The sequence below is a fragment of the Natrix helvetica genome, assembly GCF_964273705.1.
Source record: "Natrix helvetica genome assembly, chromosome: 2".
NCBI lineage: Eukaryota > Metazoa > Chordata > Lepidosauria > Squamata > Natricidae > Natrix > Natrix helvetica.
Window position 1 is genome coordinate 212,023,871 of NC_138552.1, and position 20,195 is coordinate 212,044,065.

The window sequence follows — 20,195 nt, forward strand, 5'->3', positions numbered from 1 at the left end:
ATGTAACCTATATATAAGAATCTGATCTACTAATGGTCAAGGGAGATTGGTGCCAGATAAGAGTCAATGGACTTGTGGGGGTGGCTGGACTTGGATCTTTTTTGGGGGTGTAGTGACTCCAGACTGACAATACTAAGACGGTACTTGACCCAGGCCTTGGGGTCAGCCTGGTCATCTTACAACTGGCTAGTTTTGGGGCATTAAAATGCTATATGTGCCATTCAAAAGTCTCCTGAACATCAAAGGGTGTCAGCCTCTGCTTCGCTATTTGTTTTCGGCTGCCATTGAAACGAGGAGAGGGGGCAGGTATTTGGGAGGGGAAGATTTGGTACATTTGTTACTCCCTCAGCAACCAAGAAAGAAACCACTTAACTCCATTTTGCAGAATTAAGAGTACTTTTACTGGTTATGAAAAGATAGCAGCTAAGCAAAGCAAGATCTGAGGCAAAAGCGCGCGAAATCATACATATCAATGTGACCAACCCCCTCCCCCTGGTAACCCTCATCCCAGTGTCCAATCTGCAAATCCCTTAGGTGTCATGTGAGTTCCATCTTCAAAGAGCATCATCAGGTTGGTATGCAGGACAGTTGGCCTTGACCGACACCAAGCACTAATTTCCAGCATGCGCAGTAGACGGTGAGACCAAAACTCTCTTTTTACAATCTCTCCTGTACTAAAACTTCCGCTCCCAAATACCAGCTCCCCCTCCCCATTTCAATGGCAGCCGAAAGCAAATAGCGAAACACAGGCTGACATCAATAGTAATAAATCAATACAATAAAATATTAGTTGCAGAGAGCACAAATGCTGTCATCATTCCTCCACCCCAAATATATATTCACTTGCTACCGAATAGTATGGACTATGTAACGAAAATTCTTTGTGATATTAGAAAGACTGATTCATTGGAGCTTAACAGTTTTGCAACAGGCTATTAAACAATCATATAACCACACTTCCAAAGCAGATTAACCAACCACCAAATACATCATTTCGTGAAGACACTCTGCAGCTCCAGCTAGGGAAATCCAAGAATTTGACAAATAAGATATCTAATGATTCCCATTATATCAAAATAGTTATGAATGAGCAAAGTTAAAGCTACATTGGTCATAAAACTAAGAACTCAAAGCACAAACTAGTGTAATTCCACATGTGACATAACTCCTTTTGCATATTATATGCCAGTGATGGCGAACCTTTTTTGGCTCGCGTGCCACAAGTGGGGGGAGCGCAGGGGGGTCGAGTGCGGGCGTGCCGCACCCATAATGCAACGTGCGACCCCCCCCAGTGCGCATGCGCGCACAATGCGTGACCCCCCATTTTTACATGTTTTTTTGCCCTCCCTAGGCTCCAGGGGCTTTATAGGAGCCTGGGGAGGGCGAAAAGAGCCTCCCCCGACCCCCCAGAGGCCCTCCGGAGGCTTCAGGGACTGTCCTGAAGCTTCCCTTAAGCCTTCGGAGCGCTTAAAACCACCCTCCGAGCAACCCGGAAGTCAAAAGGTGAACCCAGCTGACAGGGCAGCGCCTCGCGTGCCCTGATAAATGGCTCCGCGTGCCACTTGTGGCACGCGTGCCATAGGTTTGCCATCACGGTTATATGCTATATATGGCTTACTGAGCTGGACAACATTTTGTTTGCAGAACTTGACTGCTGCTTCATTTCTTTCCAAATGGACCTTGTATATGACAATAGCTTTCTGTGATTATTACTGGCCATTAAGCCATGTCCTAAATGGAAAAGGTACTTTGTGGTAGCGGTAGTCCATGCAGTTTCAGGTTAACATAAAAATGTAATGTCTCCTCCACTTTTACACATAATTTACGTTTTCAAGTCAACTTAGTTGTGGAAAATACAGCTATGGTGTATTACTGTTTTCTGTTTAACTGGAACCTCAGTAATAACCAAGAGAGAGAAAGTAGTACTGTAAGTTCAGTTTTCACAACATCTCATCCCATCTCTGTTTCTCTAATGGACCTGAGTGATGGACTCAGTCCGGGGTCAGCTCAAACAATTTCACTTACTGGCGTCTAGCCGCCTTCAAGGTTCTTAACCATTAGACTCCTAGCAGAGGCCTAGAAAGGAGGAGAAAGAAAGAAAGAGAGAGAGAAAGAGAAAGGAAACACATGCGCAGGAACGGATGCACCGTTCAATTGAAACTGTAAGCTCATGCACTTATATAAAGGACATTGTGTTGAGCTGACTGTTGCAGAAATTATTGAAAAGAATCCATACTCTAGTATAAGACACTATACCTCATTTTTAAAGGGTATGGGACTGGTCCTCATTTACTGACTGCCTTGCTTAACAGCCATTTCAAGTTACAGAGATTGAGGAAAAACCTGCTTTGTGATCACTCCTTCCATTTACAGTCACTCCAACATCCTGTCATGTGATTGTCATTTGGATCCTTTGCAATCCTCACACACATTTACAACAATCACAACATCCTGCTGTCACATAATTGTCATGTGTGAGCTTCACAACTGTCTTCCAACAAGCAGAATTAAGGGAGAACATAGAAGTGAAATCACAAGCCATTAATTGAGATGTAATGTCTTGCTCACTGTCCACGGTGATTGCTTAATGGTGGGAGAGAGACTGTAAGTCACAAGATTATTTTGCTTAGAGACCAGGACACTCAGTAACAAGTTTCCAGTCCCAAGTATTGTGAATAAGCAAGCCCTATTTGTACTTTCTATTCAGTTATGTTACTAATCCAGAACCCATTTTAATTCTTGCTGCAAATAGATAACGAAGAGGGACAGGAATAGTTTAGAGAACTATGTGTGAGAGACAGGTGTGCATGGTAAAGAACTCATCTCAAAATGTCTTAAATATATGACCAAATTCTGTACAATGTTGTGATAATGCTTCTAATAATTAGCCAATTTCATGTACAGGTGAAATTGAACTAGACAAATTCTGTATTAATAAAGGAGAATATCTGTAGCTCAGGATTGAAAGAAGGGGTCTTTACTGCTCTTTGAGCTGGTTTTTTTTGGCAGATGTTTCATTCATTACTGATGATATTACCTAGTGTGGGCAATGAAACGTCTGCTAGAAAACAACCAAGCTCAGAATTCTATATTTTTGAACAGCAGCTAAATAAGGCTAATATACTGGCAGTTACCTGGAAAATGAAAACTATGGAAAATAAACATCAGAGGAAACAAATATACTTGAGATTGTGATAGCAGCCACTAGCACTCATCATTCAGAGATGTCATCAATCAATTATATATGGGGCTTCCCTATAGAGGATACCTTGGGTGAATGTGCAGAATCCCCTTCATATATGCTACAGTGCATACTTCAACATGTACAGAGGAAAACTTCATGCTGGTGAGAGAAAAGGCTGTTGATGTGGCCCGATAGTGGGCGAGTGTCATTTAGTTTTAATTCTATTTATTTCACATACTTTTATATGTACTATATTTCTATGACCTATTTTATGCTTATTTTATATGCTCAACGTTGAACATTATACGTCTACAATTTGACGGTGCTTCTGACACAAATGAAGAATCAAATGAAGAATCAATTATCCTAACTCTTCTAATTGACGAAGTTCTCCCTCTGCTGGATGGTTTCTTGTAAATTCTTGTGAAACATTCCATGTTTACCGCAATTGTGCAGCACTCCAGCAGACACCCAGCTGCGCTCGATGGAGGTTGCGCAGGCCGTTCACATTATAAACAGCTATGGAACGCGGGCGGGTAGGTGGGCCAAACGAGCCACCGTATCGGTACAGTGGCCGCTGCTCCTGGCTACTACTGGTCCATCTGTACTAGTCCGTACCGCCCGAAACCCACCACTGCTTCTCACCAATGTGGTTAAATTCCTCATAATGCCTTTGTGGCTGAAGAGAGGAATAACTTCTATTAATGTACAAAAAGCAACTTTTATAACTTCCCTCATCTACTTTTTGAACCTAGCACATCATCTAGAAGAGCTCAAATTGAAAATCTATTGACACAATAGCAAAGAAGGCCCTAAGAAACCAAAACACTTTTCGGTCACAGAAGCCATGGAAATGTGTTAAGATTTATATCCTGTCCAGGATGTCAACTGGACAGGCATTCTATTCATTCTTTACAGGATGAGAGAGGTAGGATTGTACAAGAGGAAGAGGTTGATTTGTTGAACTGCTATGTCTGAGGAAAGTCGAATCTAGATATCCTTGTCCTAATCTAAGTCAACATCTTAACCACACCACCACACCGGATCTCTCAAATGGCCACTATTCTGCTAGATAGAATAAAGTGGAGTGATACAAATTAGCTAAAAAGAGAAGATAACACTTGTCTATGCAGGAGTTTATTTAAATCGATGTAACCTCAAATGTCCTTTATATAAAGTATATGCTCAAACCAAATCCCTCTTTACCAAATGTCTCATTAGGGCAGCATGTTGCATATCCCACTGTAACAATAAAGTACTACTTAAAGACCATAATGAAGTAAAGTCCATCATTATTCAACTCCTGGCTACCCAAAGCAAGTTGCTTTTTCAAAACTGAATCTCTGGGATTGAAATAGTTTATGCAAATTACTCCCCCGGAAGAACCAGATGAGATTTAAATCTCAAATTAAATTTTAACCATCTACCATGCTGTAATTCAACATCTGGACTTCAATGCTACTTTGGGATGCATGTATATTAAAGATGGTTTCCTTATATTGAACGAGGAAGAGTGTAATAGTATTTTGCACCTCTGTTTCAAACATTGTTATAATAGCTCCTTTCACATTATGCTAACAATTATATCTAAGTGGTCATCTTAATAGTTTTCAGAAAATAATTTGGGTTGCAGAGTTGAAATAATACTACATATAAGTTCATTTCTTAAAATTACTTCTATCATGAAATTAGTTCCAAGATTCATCTGACATTCTATTGGTTAGTAACTGACAGTGATAACATTCAACAGGTTTCTCAATTATCTGTAGAATGTATTTCAGTATTAATTATATAATAATTTATATTAAAACACTCCTATTCAGCATGGTTAAAGTTGTCTTATACTCATTTAGTTTAGCAAATAATGTCTCCATTTTGAGGACAAGACGGCTGGTGATGTTTGCTATTATCAGTTTTAATTGTTTCTGTCATGTTATAGCAATAGCAATAGCACTTAGACTTCTATACCGCTTCATAGTGCTTTTACAGCCCTCTCTAAGCAGTTTACAGAGTCAGCATATTCCCCAACAATCTGGACCCTCATTTTACCCACCTCTGAGAGATGGAAGGCCGAGTCAACCTTGAGCTGGTGAGATTTGAACTGCCAAATTGCAGCTAGCAGTCAGCTGCAGGGCTGCACTCTAACCACTGCGCCACCTCAGCTCCCTATGTTATGATAAACTATTTGTATTTTAACCATTCCAGATAATAAACATTATCTGGACATTAGGAACATTAGAAATGTAATCTCAAAATCAATTAACCTGGGGTAGTGTTTAAGATGAGAAAAATATTTTTCAGAGCTTCTTTAAATTAAATAAGAATTTTGTAACAAATGTGTTTGACAATGCTAGATTATGGTAACCAGATTTACTATCATTATACACATTTCTTCATAGTATGATATGAGTAAGTAACTAGATATTTCCAGCTCTCCAAACAGTAATAATTTCTATTGAAATTAAAGTATTTGTTTAAAGTGTGCCGGTGACATTTCTGTGTTTATTTTGCAGCAGACCCGGCTGGTTCATATAAAATAGCTTTTATATTTATTGTGATATTTGTGCTATGTGCAAAGATTCAGTGATTAAAATCCACATTTGCTTGAAAGTTTAAAAACTCAACATTTTTATAATGGTTTCAAATAAACTGCATGCAAAAAATATGCAGCATGCATGCAACCAATGTCAGAATTGTTGTGATGTTTCACTGTAACCAACAACAATTTTCCTTTTAAAAATTGAGTTCTCTGTTTTAGAAAATCAATATTAAAGTTTAGCCTGGATGATTACAAAATGAATAATATTCTTAATATCTTTTCCATCACAAAAATTGGTGGGGTGCAGCCTCTCCCATTACATTAGCCATACAGTAGTTGTCATGCAGTTTTGATCTCTCATTATTTTCTGCATTTATTTTTTTAAGATCAGCTCATTCTCTTGTCTGTTAAATGTTTATGTTGGAAACATTTCATAACATTTTAAGTTCCTCTTACCATTCAATATTCAAAACCAACATTATGATTTCCTTCTTCAAAAAGAGCAAAGCTCTTTCTGACAGATAGTTCAGGAAGCAACCAAACTTTCGCTGCTGATGCAACGTTGCATCAAAAATGTAAGAATTTCTGTTCCATCTCTTAATGGAAGGGGGCAAAGAGCAGGACAGGATGTAAACCTTTGGAGAGATACAATAATAATCACAACGCCTCTGTGTCATGGAGCAAATATGGTCCAAAACTTCGTTTCTGTTATTTCCATATACAAATGCTGATTCATTTCATTTAGTCAGTATGAAGCTGACTAAAAGTGTACCTGTTTCGATAAAAGTATCCTCCAAATTCTTTGCCTTCAACATGTGGGTCAAGACCCTAGTTATGTAGTAGGATGAGTACACAATCTTTAGAATTGTGGCATATGCTTGTAGCAACTGAGTTGGCTAATCGGAGTTGACTAACATACCCACAATACAATTAGGACACACACACACACACACACATATAGCTCTGTGTTTGTGTGTGTGTGTTTCAGCATAACTCTGAAACTCCTTGAGCAATTTCAATCAAACTTGAAAAAATACTGTGGGGGACTTCCGGTTCCGGCGGCTACGGCGACGGGCAAGAACTTTGCCCGCTCCCGCTCTTCGGTGGGCTTCCCCCGTCTTCGGGGGGGGCACAGGACGCCCCGGAGAGGCGCCCTGCCGAAGGAGCGGCTCGCGGAAGGCTCTGGCACCGGCGGCGGCTTCTCCGCTTTGCTCCAGGCACCGGGGAGCAGTTTTGGAGGGCGCGCCTGCGTCTCGCCCCATGCTGATCGGAGAACGTAAAACTGAAGGAAGCAGCGGCGGTGCGGTGAGATGCTTCCTCTCTTCATCCCCTTACTTTTGAGCTAATGGACTTTTCAGTAATTTTAAAAGTTAATCTTTCGGATTTATTCTTGGAGGAGCGGCTAGAGGGGAGGGGGATTTCCCCCCCCCCTTGGACAAGCGGCTTGTAAAAATTCTGCTCTCGCCCCCAGGGGAAGGAGGAGGGGGGAGAGCCAACTAATGATGCCTCACCCCAGTAAAAGTGTTTTTCATGGGACTTAGTTCCAGAACTTATTGATGACCTGAGAATTTTCTGAACTTTTAAAATTTTTCCTATGCCTCTGAGCCCAAAGCTGGCAGGGCAAGATGGCACACTTCCGTTGTCTTCATGAACTGTGAAACCTGACTCCACCTTTAAAATTCAGGCTTCCGGTCTTTGTCTCCGTGTCACCCAGAGGAATCTCTTGTGGATTGTTATTTCCTGAACTCTTTGGAGAAAAAACTTTCATCTATTGCTAGATTGACTAAAGAAACTCCCACCTGTTTGGATCCTCTGCCTTCTGGACTCATCTGCCTGCTCTACTTCTCCAGCTGCCCAGTCTCTACACTGACTGATCTCTTTGTTTTATAAACCATGTCTCCAAAAAGACCACCCCCTGGAAAACCTGGCTTTGCTACTTCTGCACCGACATCTGCAACATCCAGTCCTGCCACACAGTCAAAGATTACAGAACTGATGCAACCTAAGAGTACAGAGATGGATTTGCAACAAATGCTCCAGCAACTCATACAGGGCCAGGAAGAAATTAAGAAACAATTAAAAGAAATGAAGGAAGAAATTAAAGAGAATCAAGTCCAAATTTATAAGAACTCACAGAGACTGGACCTTGTGGAGGGTGGGGTGGCGGAGGCGAGGGGGGGGGTAGAGGCTTTACAGAAGGGAAACAAAGAACTTGATATCCAACAAATGAAAACAGAGTTTGAGAGAATGTCCTTTTATCTTAGATTTCAAAATGTAATAGAAGCAGATGGGGAAAATATAAGGGACATTATGACTAATATTTTAGCTGAATACATACACAAAGATAAACAGCAGATGGAATGGGAGATAGATCTGGTCTATAGAGTGAATTCAGCATATGCCAGAACACACAATGTACCCAGGGAGGTTCATATTAAATTCCTTAGGAAAAGCACAAGAGATGAAATTCTGGGTGTACAAAGGGGGCAAACATTGACATATCATGACAGGGAGATAACCATCCTGAAGCAGATCCCCCAAAAAATTAGGGAGAAAAGGAAAAACTATTCGCAATTGGCGAATAAACTATACCAGAAGGGGGTGTGGTTTAGATGGTTGATGCCTGAAGGTATGCTGATATTCTGGGAGGAGACAAGAATCAGAATCAATACACCCATAGAGGCACAGGCCTTTATGGAAAAAAATAAAGCGAACCTAGAAAAAACAGAAGACACCACAATGGTCACACAGGACACGGGAGGGGCCGGAGCTCTGCCAGCGGGGGGTGAAGGGGCAACACCAAGAAAGCTCAGATCACAAAAATGAATAAGAAAACCACAATGTTATAAACAGACCGAAAGTAATAATGAAATTATATCTAGACTTTATATCATAACTATATAAACTGATTGGAAACTATTTTTTCTAGAATTAATATGCTGATTTTTTATGATTATGTATTAATGTTTTATATTTAGATGTATCCTATGAGTTTGGAGGGAGGGGGCGTCTGCCACACTTGCAACTGCCAAAATTTGTAACCATTCCACTTACCCTTTTCCTTATAAATGTTTTAAAAAACCAATAAAACTTTTTGAAAAAAAAGAAAAAAGAAAAAATACTGTGGGGTAAGACACCCCAACACCCCGCGGGGTGTGTGTTCTGTTAAGATACAATATGTTGTGCCTTAAAATGGCTTCTACCGTACTGCCATAAAATAGCATCTACTGTCAGCACAGTGGAGTTGCCATGGTAATGGCTTCACAGTACTCCACAAGGGGGCTCCCTTTGGTAAGGGAGAAAATCCAACATTAGAAATTATGTTTGGTCCGGACATTTTCCCCCTTTAAATAAATACCCGGACAACACCAGGTTATAAATTAGTTGTATGTAAATAAGCCCTGCCTTAATGCAAGTATTCCTCTGTACTATCTCACATCAGTCTTTGCCATTTCTTAGTCCAAACACCTTAAATGTTGAATACCCGGTTCAATATTCAGGAACTGCCTGTAGGGAGAAAACATATTTATTCTACACTCCACATATGAACATAGTGATAAGTATTTTGCAGAAATGAAGGATCTGATACTTGTTCCCCTTATTCTTAAAAAGCATGTTAGGCTGATGGGGCTAGACAGAAACGTTATTAATATATATATAAACTAATACACCTTTAAAGAGTAAAAAAAATATATAGAAAGCGCAGAAAAGATAAATAATATAGTAAAGAAAAAGAAAATATATAAAGAAATGATTTTCCTATCATCACAAGTATAAACAGTTTTAATAATTTATCATCTTATCAACTTCTCTTAAATATAACAAACTACTTTCTTCCCGTGTTCCTTCTCTTATCTATAAATAAATTTCTTTATGCCACTTTGTTCAGTCCTGGTCAGCAGAAGTCCATTTAGGGTTACCAGAGATAACAATTATCTATTTTAACCTTGATCAAATAAACCAATGGAAAAAATAATAAGACAAAAAACACTATCTCCTGCATCCTAAATACATAGGCATAAATTGGTCAATGTATAAAACTAGTGCAGAATGTAGGTTACTTTGATGCAGTCATTTCAGTCTTTAGATCAGGTGCAAAACTATGGACAGAAATCACAGTAGAGTTTGTAGGGACCAGATTATATAAGCTATAGCGAGGACAAGCCTTATATCTTTTTTCTCTGACAGCCCCAAATTATTGCAATGCCCCCTTCTGCCTCTTAATGTAGAAAAATAAAATTTGGGCTATAGAAAATACAGCTTGACTTATGATCACAATTGAGCCCAAATTTTCTGTGATTAAGTGAGACCGCTCATAAGTGAGTTTTGCCCCATTTTACGACCTTCCTTGCCACAGTTGTTAACTGAATCACTTTAGTCAGTAACCTGGTTGTTAAGTGAAACTGGCTTCCCCATTGACTTTGCTTGCCAAAAGGTTGCAAAAGGGGATCACATGATCCCGTGACACTGCAACCATCATAAATATGAATCAGTTGCCAAGCAACTAAATTTTGATCATGTGATCATGGGAATGCTTCAAAGGTTGTGACTGTGAAAAATAGTCATAAGTTACTTTTTTCAGTGCCATTGTAACTTTGAACGGTCACTAAATGAAGTGTTGGAAGTCGAGGATTATCTGTACCAGTGGTGGGATACGCCCGGTACACCCCGGTACATGTGTACCGGTGCCTGCCGGGAGCACTGGGTACCGTTCCGGTATGGTGCTTTGGAGGCCCACCCCCCCGCCCGTGCTCCTTATTGGCATTTGAGCTGTTCAGGGCTTCCGTGCATAGAGCGTACGGTGCCTGTGCAACGCTCCGCCGAGCAGCTGGGAGATCACGGAGCGTCGCAGGAGGTAAGTGCTCATGCGCGCGCTGCGTGTGTTCATGTGGTGGACGCCCAGCCTGGTTGCACCGGGATCTGGAGCCCACCACTGATCTGTACTGTCAGGTTAGTGCCAAATCACATTACATTACCTGGATATTTGCAATAGTTGACTTTATGAGAGACAAACCAAAGATATTCATTATTAAAATATTGTCATGCAACAGAAATAAAACAGACTTAGAAAAAAATGGCTATACAAAGTGAGAGGAAGAGAGAGAATATGCATCCTAGAAGCCCTGAAAGGGGCCCAAAGGAAGAACTGTAAACCAATGACACCAGGAAAACTACAGCATGATTCTGAAGGCTCTGCTTCAGTTTTCTTCCATCCACTCCAATTACTCATTCAATTCTATAACTGATACAAAAAATAAACTATGTCTAATATTTGGCATATAGTATTCAAGTTAAAGGGACCTGGTGGCTCAGTGGCTAAGATGCTGAGCTTGTCGATCAAAAAGGTCAGCAGTTCGGTGGTTCGAATCCCTAGTGCCGCCTAACAGAGTGAGCTCCCGCTATTTGTCCCAGCTTCTGCCAATCTAGCAGTTCAAAAGCATGCAAAAAGGCAAGTAGAAAAATAGGAACCACCTTTGGTGAGAAGGTAGCAGAGTTCCGTGAGCCTTCGGCGTATAGTCATGCCGGCCACATGACCCTGGAGATGTCTTCAGACAGCGCTGGCTCTTCGGCTTTGAAACAGAGATGAGCACTGCCCCCTATGCACCCTAGAGTTGTGAACGACTAGCACATATGTGCGAGGGGAACCTTTATCTTTACCTTATTCCTTCTTTAAATGCCTTAATCAATATTTGGAAGAAGTGCTGGGGACCTGATAGAAGCACAGAATCCCTACTAATTAAAGCAGCCAATTCTTTATTTCAGGCTTTGACAATCTGAGCCTGAATAGACGTGTTTGCTTTAATTAGTAGCATTATCCAAAATTCATGCATAGCTCTGGTGATCAACAAGGAATTCCACACATAATAAAAGAAGAAACAATCTATTTTGCTGCAGTTTTGGGCTGTCCTCATCTATTCCTAACTTAGTTCTTTGTAGAGTTTCCTAAAGTGCACATTTGATCATTAAGCTCAGCAACAAGTAATGAAGTAATAGGTAGGTCTTATCTAAGGATTTTGCTTTCCATAATGATAGTTCTCCTGCTTTAGATGAAGAGGCTGTGAGAAACATATAAGCTATAGGTTTCTCAGTCTTAATAACTTTAAAGATGTGTGGATCTCAATTCCCAAAATTCTCGTAATAGCTGTTTAGAAACTGCTCTAGTGGGAAAGACAATAAAGAGAACACAAAGTGGAGGATTTCAAGACCACATTCCAGATAATTTGTAAATGGGAACTTGCCCTCATACACTTGCTGCTTTTCTACTCATATAGTCCTACCATTTCTTATTCAACGTTGCTTGGAAACATAGGTGTTACTTAATGGGAAACAAGCATTATCAGAACCAATTGCCCATCTATTATCATTCATGCTCCATCCAGAATTTCATGAGAACAATAATAAAACAACATATACTCTTGCTAGACAATGATGCACTTTCAGTTTATAACAATTTGGCTACAAAATAAAAGTAGAATGTTGAGCAAGATCAGTTCTTAAGCATAATTCATCCATCCATCCATCTCCAATCAATCAAATCTTTATAGTTGCCCATCTCATCAGAAGCAACTCTGGACAATGCACAACAATCATATAAAAACAGATTTAAAAGCCCACAGATGTGGAAAAAAACTATATTAAGAAACAAAGAGCATAAAAAACAAATATACAACCCCCTATGCAGAGAGAGAATAAAAATGGCCATCTTAACAATGGAACCATCCAAGCATATCTCAGGTTCACTTGTGAGCCATAGGCCTCGTAATATAACCAAGTGTTGAGGTCCTTCAGGAATGTCAAAAAGATGAAGCTAATTAATTTTGAGGGAAAACTGTTCCTTAAGGTAGGGGCCATGGCAGAGAAGGCACTTCTTCTGGGATTTACCATATGTAGTTTCATTACAGAAGGGATCTGAAGCAGGTGTCTTCTGCCAGATGATGGGTCAGGCAGATTAAATTTTGGAGACAAGACCCCTCAAGCAACCCAGCCCCATACCATGAGTGGCTTTCAAGCTCAAAATCAGAATCTTGAATTGGACCCAGAAACAATCTGGCAACCAATGCAGCTCAGCTACAAGACCAATGTGGTCTTGTAGAGGTAAATACAACTGCTTTTACCATTGCATTTTGTTCCAGCTGAAGCTTCTGGACACTTTTCATGGGCAGCCCCTTGTAGAACACATTACAGTAACAGTTGATTAAGACATGAGTGACTCAGCAGAGCATTGATCAAAGAGTTAAATTGGCAGTGGGAAGTTTGCACCCCCAGACTTGCAAGATTGATGTTAGCCCTCCCTGGTAAATCAGACAGGAAACATAATTAGATGAACTAATTCTATTGTACTGTAAGGCTACATTAACAGCATCTTGTAAGTCTAAAGATGTACACTATATATTCACGCTGCCACCTAAGCAACTGGGGAAGTAGGGTGGGCTCTTCCTAAGTTTCCTTTTCTGACCATTAAGCCACTGGAGCTCCTCCTTCTCACTTTGTTGTTTCCAGTCAGTATCTCATCACACACACCCCAGGGGCATCCACACATTCAGAGTACAGGAACATGAAACTGGAATAAGGCAATGGACCTACAGACTCCAAATGCAACCTGCTCCCTGTCTGGCACCATACATAATAGGCATAGGGAGACATGATCCCCCCTCATCCCCAAAGGCCACATCAATCCAGGCTCCCCAGCTCCAGAAGCAGTGGATCTCCCACTGTCCGCTATTCCATTCATCCCAGGGAGGAAAATCCAGGTGCCTTGAGGCGCCATAAGGGTATTTTTAAGAAAGAAAGAAAATGTCAGAAAGAGAAAAGTTAGATGGTTCTGAGAAACAATAAGCCACACATTTGAAAATCTGCTAGCTTTAAACATTTTTTCTGCCTTTTTTATTCATTATTTCCTAGTGCAGTTCCAACGCAGTTATGTAAACTTCTAAAAAACCAAATAATGTGTAGGACAACAGCCCAGTGAAATTTTAGATCACCAAATTCTCCTCTGGCTTCAGAGTTAAATTGAGGTTACCAAACCCCAACCTTGCTCCTCCCACTCAAATTCATCTACCCACCTTAGATGCTGAGGGCAGAGGTTTTGGTAGGGTTGTAAAGAGGGCCTTTCTCATAGATGCAGCCTTGGGGCTGGAAACAACTCACCTGCAACCAAGACAGAGGCTACAGTGGCAAGTGTCAGGTATGAGCCACTGCTAATCATGTTGATGAGCAGCTTGAATAAAGGGTAGAGTAGCAACAAGGCCCAGAAAAGCCCATTCAAGAGAGGCCGTAGCCGCCGAGGAAGCACAACGGGGATCCCTGGATAGCTTCCTGTCCTGTAGTATTCTTCTTGGAAGACATCCTAGTCAGAACAATATGGGAAAGAGCTGGTTACCTGCTAAATTCATCACCGCAAGAAGGAAGTGTGATTTCTCTCCCTATTTCTGGTGCTTCTGTTCCTCTAGAGAGGGTACCATAGAAGACATAAGCCTGATGTTATTGAATACATTTTTCCTCCACCCACCAAATTGCCATTGTATTATCTACAAAATCTACAGAGTCAATCAGTTCTTCTCTTTAAGAAAATTAAGCAATCACTTTCAGATTTCAGGAATGGAAATTTGTAACAACTGAACAGCGAGAGCAGGGGTAAGCAATTAATTTTCCCAAGGGGCCACATGAGAGACTGGGATTGTTGTGGAGGGGCATCTCAAGTCTTACTCATCACTAGAATGGTTAAATAATAAACCAACCTTTTCTTGATAGAGTTTGTAAAGCCAGTCCGAACACTCCTGGTAGCCTTCCGGAATCTCCTCTAATGGAATCCGCCTAGAAATATTGAAGAAGATAGCACAGGATGGACAGAAGAATTAAAAACAAACCATATAACCACCCTGCTTACTTTAATTTATGGTGGCATGTAAGCAACAAGATTTGGGTGTAAAAAAATACAAGTTATTAGTGTTTCAATATAAAGCTTTTTTCTTCTTCTTCTTCTATTCAATCGTGTCCAATTCTTACAGACTGCTTGGATTAGTCCCTGCAGTTTTCTTTGCAAGGTTTTTCAGAAGTGGCTTGCCATGGTTTTTTTCCTAGGGCTAAGAGGACTAGAACTCAGAATCTCCCAGTTTCTAGCCTGATGCCTTCATCACTATACCAAACTGGCTCTCCTAATATAAAGATATAATAATAGGCTCTATTATTATAAAGAATTTTAGAACTCAATTCAAAATGCCTTGGAGGCATTTTCACCAGAGTTCCTTTTGGATTGCTATTACACTATGCCTTTTAAAGACATTAAGAAAAAAGCACTTGCCTTACGTAAAAATCTGCATGGTATTTCTTCCCATGTAAAATTCCAAGCAGTGTTGGATTTTCATTATTTCTGAAGTTCAGTGTAGTATCATATACAGCTGAAACTAGAATAGGGAACATAAAAACATGGTGATGGCTCTCAGAGGTATCAAAACATATCACAATCCTGTGAACACCATGTAAGCTCAGGTTATCAAAATGAGGAGCTTTGGCAGTTAAGAGGAAAAATAATTGTTATAGTTTAGTACCAAATACAAACAAGGTTACAAAAAGGCTGTGAAGACATAGCCAGATTTTGTTGTGTTCCAAGAAAATAGAACAGAAGTTCAAAGTCTAACCCAGCCATAAAAAGACAACTTTATGTTGTTTTAATAGACTGGTTCAAATGTCAACCCAACCATCCCTGGTGCACTTTATGGGAGTCTACTTTAGCAGAAGAGGGTTTTCAAACCAAGCTTTTAAATGCTAGTGGATCCCAAAGTTGCTAATCACATCTTATTAAATGAACAAAGCAGCAAATTATAATTGTTAAGAAGCACTGACATAGCTTATTTTCTCCTGCTGCAAAGGAAGGAATTAAGGGATTGGAGCTATATGTGGCTAAATCTCATACCTCAATTAAATCAAGATATTAGCATCTAAATAAGATTAGTGAGACTTGAAGAAAGACTTAAAGGAAGATATTGTTTAGATATCATCATCCCTCAACAGAACTATTTCAGAACATCGCAATCAAAAGTTGATGTCAGCTTGCTTCATTTCCAAATGCCGGTTTAACTAAAACGTACATCTGATTGCAAACAGATATATTACCAATTAAAATGATGTCTTAGATGTGTTGGTTATCTTATTCCTTACCTACATTTCTCAAACATTGGACGGTGATTGCAAATCCTTTGGTTCGCGGGAGGAGGTGATGTTTGAGCTTTGGCAAGCCTTTAGCTTCAGCCACCTGCATGCTGATTTCATGTTTTTGCTCAGTAAATCTTGTCCCTTCACAGTGAATCAAAAACTGAAGAGAAGAAGAAGAAAGGAAACTGAAGAGATATATTGGGGGTGTGGGAGGAAGAAGTACATTTCTTTATGGAATACTGCATGCCAATGCATGGGGCACAGAGGAAAACAAAAGACCACTTCTATACATTAATATATACATTAATCACAACACTGCGATAAATCTCAAATACACACATTTTTCTTAGAACCAAAACATATTGACCCAGAAGGTCGTCAATTTAGGAAGAGAAATCTGCAAGGTCATTCATTTTTTACTACAGATTTTAGCTGGTAAGGCCTTTTTGCAAAAACAATTAACATACAGTTTTAGCATCACAATGTTCTTTTTTTGAGTACCAGTAGCTGCTTTCTCTCTTGTACAAAGAACACAGCCTTTTCCTGTTTGAGCTATTTTAAAAATACAAAGACTATATTGCTATCAGCACTATTTTGAGCACGAGTAGTTGCAACAGGTTAAAGTTATGCATTAAGGAGCATTTCACCAGAAACATTTATCAATTCCTATTTAGACTCTCCTATCTGATTCAGCAGCAGTCACAGAACGCAGCATTGTAGCAGAAATAGCTAAGTATATTCTCCTGAATGATGGTTGAGAGCAATATTGGTTGCATTCTGAAGATCAAATTACATTTTACATTTGGAGGGGAAGTATTGCGTCTGCAGATAACCGCCCTGCCGCCCTGTTTCGGGTGACCCGCTCTCTCTTGTTTGAGAGACCACGGGGAGCCCCACTACAGGGCAGAGCAGAGGAGTTTGGGAAATATCTACAGGACAAAGTCGCTCAAATCCGGATGGGATGGGCCCCTTTCAGTGGTTCAGTAGAGACGCCCGTGGCGAGTCTTGAGGGACCGCTTTGGGAGGAGTTTGACTCGGTTGCCATCGAGGATTTGGACAGGTTGCGTGGACGTCTGCGACCCACCACATGTTTATTGGACCCGTGTCCCTCCTGGCTTGTACTGGCATCCTGGGAGGTTACGCGCGACTGGCTCCTTGGCCTGGTGAACGCCTCGCTGGGTGAGGGGTCTCTACCGGCCGCCTTGAAAGAGGCGGTGGTGAGGCCCCTGCTCAAGAAGCCTTCCCTGGACCCAACGGACCTAGTCAATTATCGTCCAGTCTCCAACCTTCCTTTTTTAGCGAAGGTGGTAGAGAGTGTGGTGGTACAGCAGTTCCCACGTCACCTGGAGGAAAATGATTATCTAGACCCGCGCCAGTCCGGCTTCCGACCCGGGCACAGCACGGAGACGGCCTTGGTCGCATTGGTTGATGATCTCTGGAGGGCCAGAGATAGGGGTTGTTCCTCTATCCTGGTCCTATTAGATCTCTCGGCGGCGTTCGATACCATCGACCATGGTATCCTGTTGCACCGGCTAGAGGGGCTAGGAGTCAGGGGCACCGTTTTACGGTGGTTTGGCTCCTACCTCTCTGATCGGACGCAACGTGTGTTGGCAGGGGAGCAGAGTTCGACCCGGAGGCCACTCACATGTGGAGTGCCACAGGGATCGGTGCTCTCGCCTCTCCTGTTCAACACATATATGAAACCGCTGGGCGAGATCATCCGTGGTTTTGGGGTGGGATATCATCTGTATGCTGATGATACTCAGCTATACATTTCCACCCCGAACCACCCCAATGAGGCCGTCGAAATGATGTCCCGGTGTCTGGAGGCCGTACGGGTCTGGATGGATGGCAACCGACTAAAACTCAACCCTTCCAAGACGGAGTGTCTGTGGCTTCCGGCCTCCCGGTTCAACCAGGTGCTTCCATCTCTGGCCATCGGGGGCGTCCAACTAGCCCCCATGGAACAGGTGCGCAATTTGGGCGTCCTCCTGGATGCCCGGCTGTCCATGGATGATCATGTAACAGCCGTGGCAAGGGGGGCGTTCCATCAGGTTCGCCTGATGCGCCAATTGCGCCCCTTATTGGACCGGGATGCCCTACGCACAGTCACCCATGCGCTAGTGACGTCTCGCCTGGATTACTGCAATGCTCTCTACATGGGGCTTCCCTTGAGATGCACTCGGAGACTACAGTTGGTCCAGAACGCGGCCGCGCGGGTGATTATGGGGAGGACTAGATACTCCCCTGTAACACCTCTCCTGCGCGAGCTGCACTGGCTTCCTGTGGTCTACCGAGTGCGTTTCAAGGTTTTGATTATGATCTTTAAAGCGCTTCATGGCACAGGGCCTAGTTATATGCAGGATCGCATCCTGCCCCACACATCCCTACGACCAATTCGCTCACACAGAGAGGGACTTCTCCGGGTGCCGTCCGCCAAACAGTGCCGGGGGGCGACACCCAGGAGCAGAGCCTTCTCTGTGATGGGCCCAGCCCTGTGGAATGACCTCCCCCGTGACATCAGGATTACTTCCGATCTCCGCTCCTTCCGTGTACAGCTGAAGACCCACCTCTTTCAATTATCTGGCCTGGCTCAATCGTAATTTCTCTTATTCCTCCTAACTGTTTTTTAAATTGTCTTTAAATATTAATTCTTAATTGCATATTGGGTTTTTACAATTGGGGTATTTTAATGCTGATTTTTAACTGTCTAAATGATGAAATTTGTTACCTCCTCCGTGTATGCGTGTATGTGTGTTTTGTATTTATGTACGTTTATGTGCTGTTATATATCTTCTATGTTTTATGCTCCATTGTACGCCGCCCCGAGTCCTACTTGGAAAGGGAGCGGCTAATAAATCCAAATTATTATTATTATTATTATTATTATTATTATTATTATTATTATTATTATTATTATTATTATTATTATTATTATTATTATTATAAGAGTCGCCTTATCAGTGAGATGGGAGACATATGAAATTATTAATAAATAAATAAATGTGGGGGCTCCTCGTTTGAATCATGGTGGCCCTATTCAACCTTCATTGGATGCCAATATAGGAAGGGCTGAATTAGAGGGATAAAATGTGCAGAGCAAGGGTGGGTAATTGATTTTCCCAGGGGGTCACATTAGAAACTGGGACTGTTGTGGAGGGCTGAACCAAAAGGGCTGTGCAGGTGTGTTGGTATACAAGCATGTACATACATAAATTGAAAATAAAACAGCAGTCGCCTTCAAAATAAAAGTAATTCATGCAGGCTGGACGGGGGGACATTCAAAGGGCTGGATGTGGTTTGGGAGCTATATAATGTCCATGTTTGGATATATATATATACACAGATACATACATACATACATACATACATACACATACACATGTAGATTTTCACGGGTGTAGGTATGCTGGTTTTGTTGTATTCGGGTCTTTTCCCGTGTAAGGTTGAGATTGTCTTTGCAACGTTTCGGCAGGATCTCACCTGCCATCTTCAAGCGTGGATTCATCAAACTGAATTGATGAATGGAAAAGTGGCAACTCTCTATCTTAGAAAATGAGACTGTATACTCTAAAGAACACAAGTTCCCACCCAGATCCTCCATGCAGTATCTAATGTGTAAAAGCCAAATGCAGGTTTAACAGCCAATGCAAGTTTAATAACAGACTGAATCCAGTCCGTATTGCACTCTAGGTTAGACCAGCAGTCAATCTTTTCGCTTGTCAGAAGGTCACAAAATGGGATCACATGACTCCGGGACATTGCAAGCATCATAAATATGAACCTGTTGTCAAGCATCCAAATGTAAATCACGTGACCACGGGGATCCTACAATGGTTGTAAGTGTGAAAAATGGTCATAAATCACCTTTTTCGGTGACATTGTAACTTTGAGCTGTTGTATCTTGAATCTACCTACATTTGTATGGTAGCCTTGGCCAGCTGGACAGGGAAACATTTACCTTTACTTTTTATTGTCACTTTAAATCAAATCATCATTCCAGCCAAACACCTTAAGAGTGGGCAGTACACAATGGTGGGATACGACTGGTACGCCCTGGTACGGGTGTACCGGTGCCTGCTGGGAGCACCAGGTACCGTTTCGGTACGGTGCTCTGGAGGGCCCACCCGCCTGCCCTCCTTACCTGTATTTGAGCCAATCGGAGCTTACGCGCACAGAGAGTAAAGTGCCTGTGCGACGCTCCGCCGAGCAGCTGGAGCATCGCAGAACTGTTGTGGAGCATCACGCGTGGTAAGTACGCATGCATGCGCTGCACATGTGCTGTGCACATGCATGCGGTGGATGCCCAGCCCCGTTGCA

At 41.6% G+C, this 20,195-nt stretch overlaps 1 protein-coding gene across 5 annotated transcripts in view; it reads right to left on the minus strand.

Annotated features, from left to right (window-relative positions):
* The window catches only part of AGPAT4 (1-acylglycerol-3-phosphate O-acyltransferase 4), a 67,437-nt gene that overhangs the window by 1,129 nt on the left and 46,113 nt on the right, over window positions 1-20,195 (minus strand). For 4 of the 5 annotated variants that reach the window (XM_081943372.1, XM_081943370.1, XM_081943371.1 and 1 more), the window contains 4 exons: window positions 15,882-16,035; window positions 15,025-15,127; window positions 14,462-14,537; window positions 13,872-14,070 (listed from right to left, as the gene is read on the minus strand). In XM_081943372.1, coding sequence (XP_081799498.1) covers window positions 13,872-14,070; window positions 14,462-14,537; window positions 15,025-15,127; window positions 15,882-16,035 — 532 coding nt within the window. Of the gene's footprint in view, window positions 1-9,106; window positions 9,231-13,871; window positions 14,071-14,461; window positions 14,538-15,024; window positions 15,128-15,881; window positions 16,036-20,195 lie in introns of those variants that run through there. The other variant, XM_081943374.1, reaches the window with a different exon arrangement.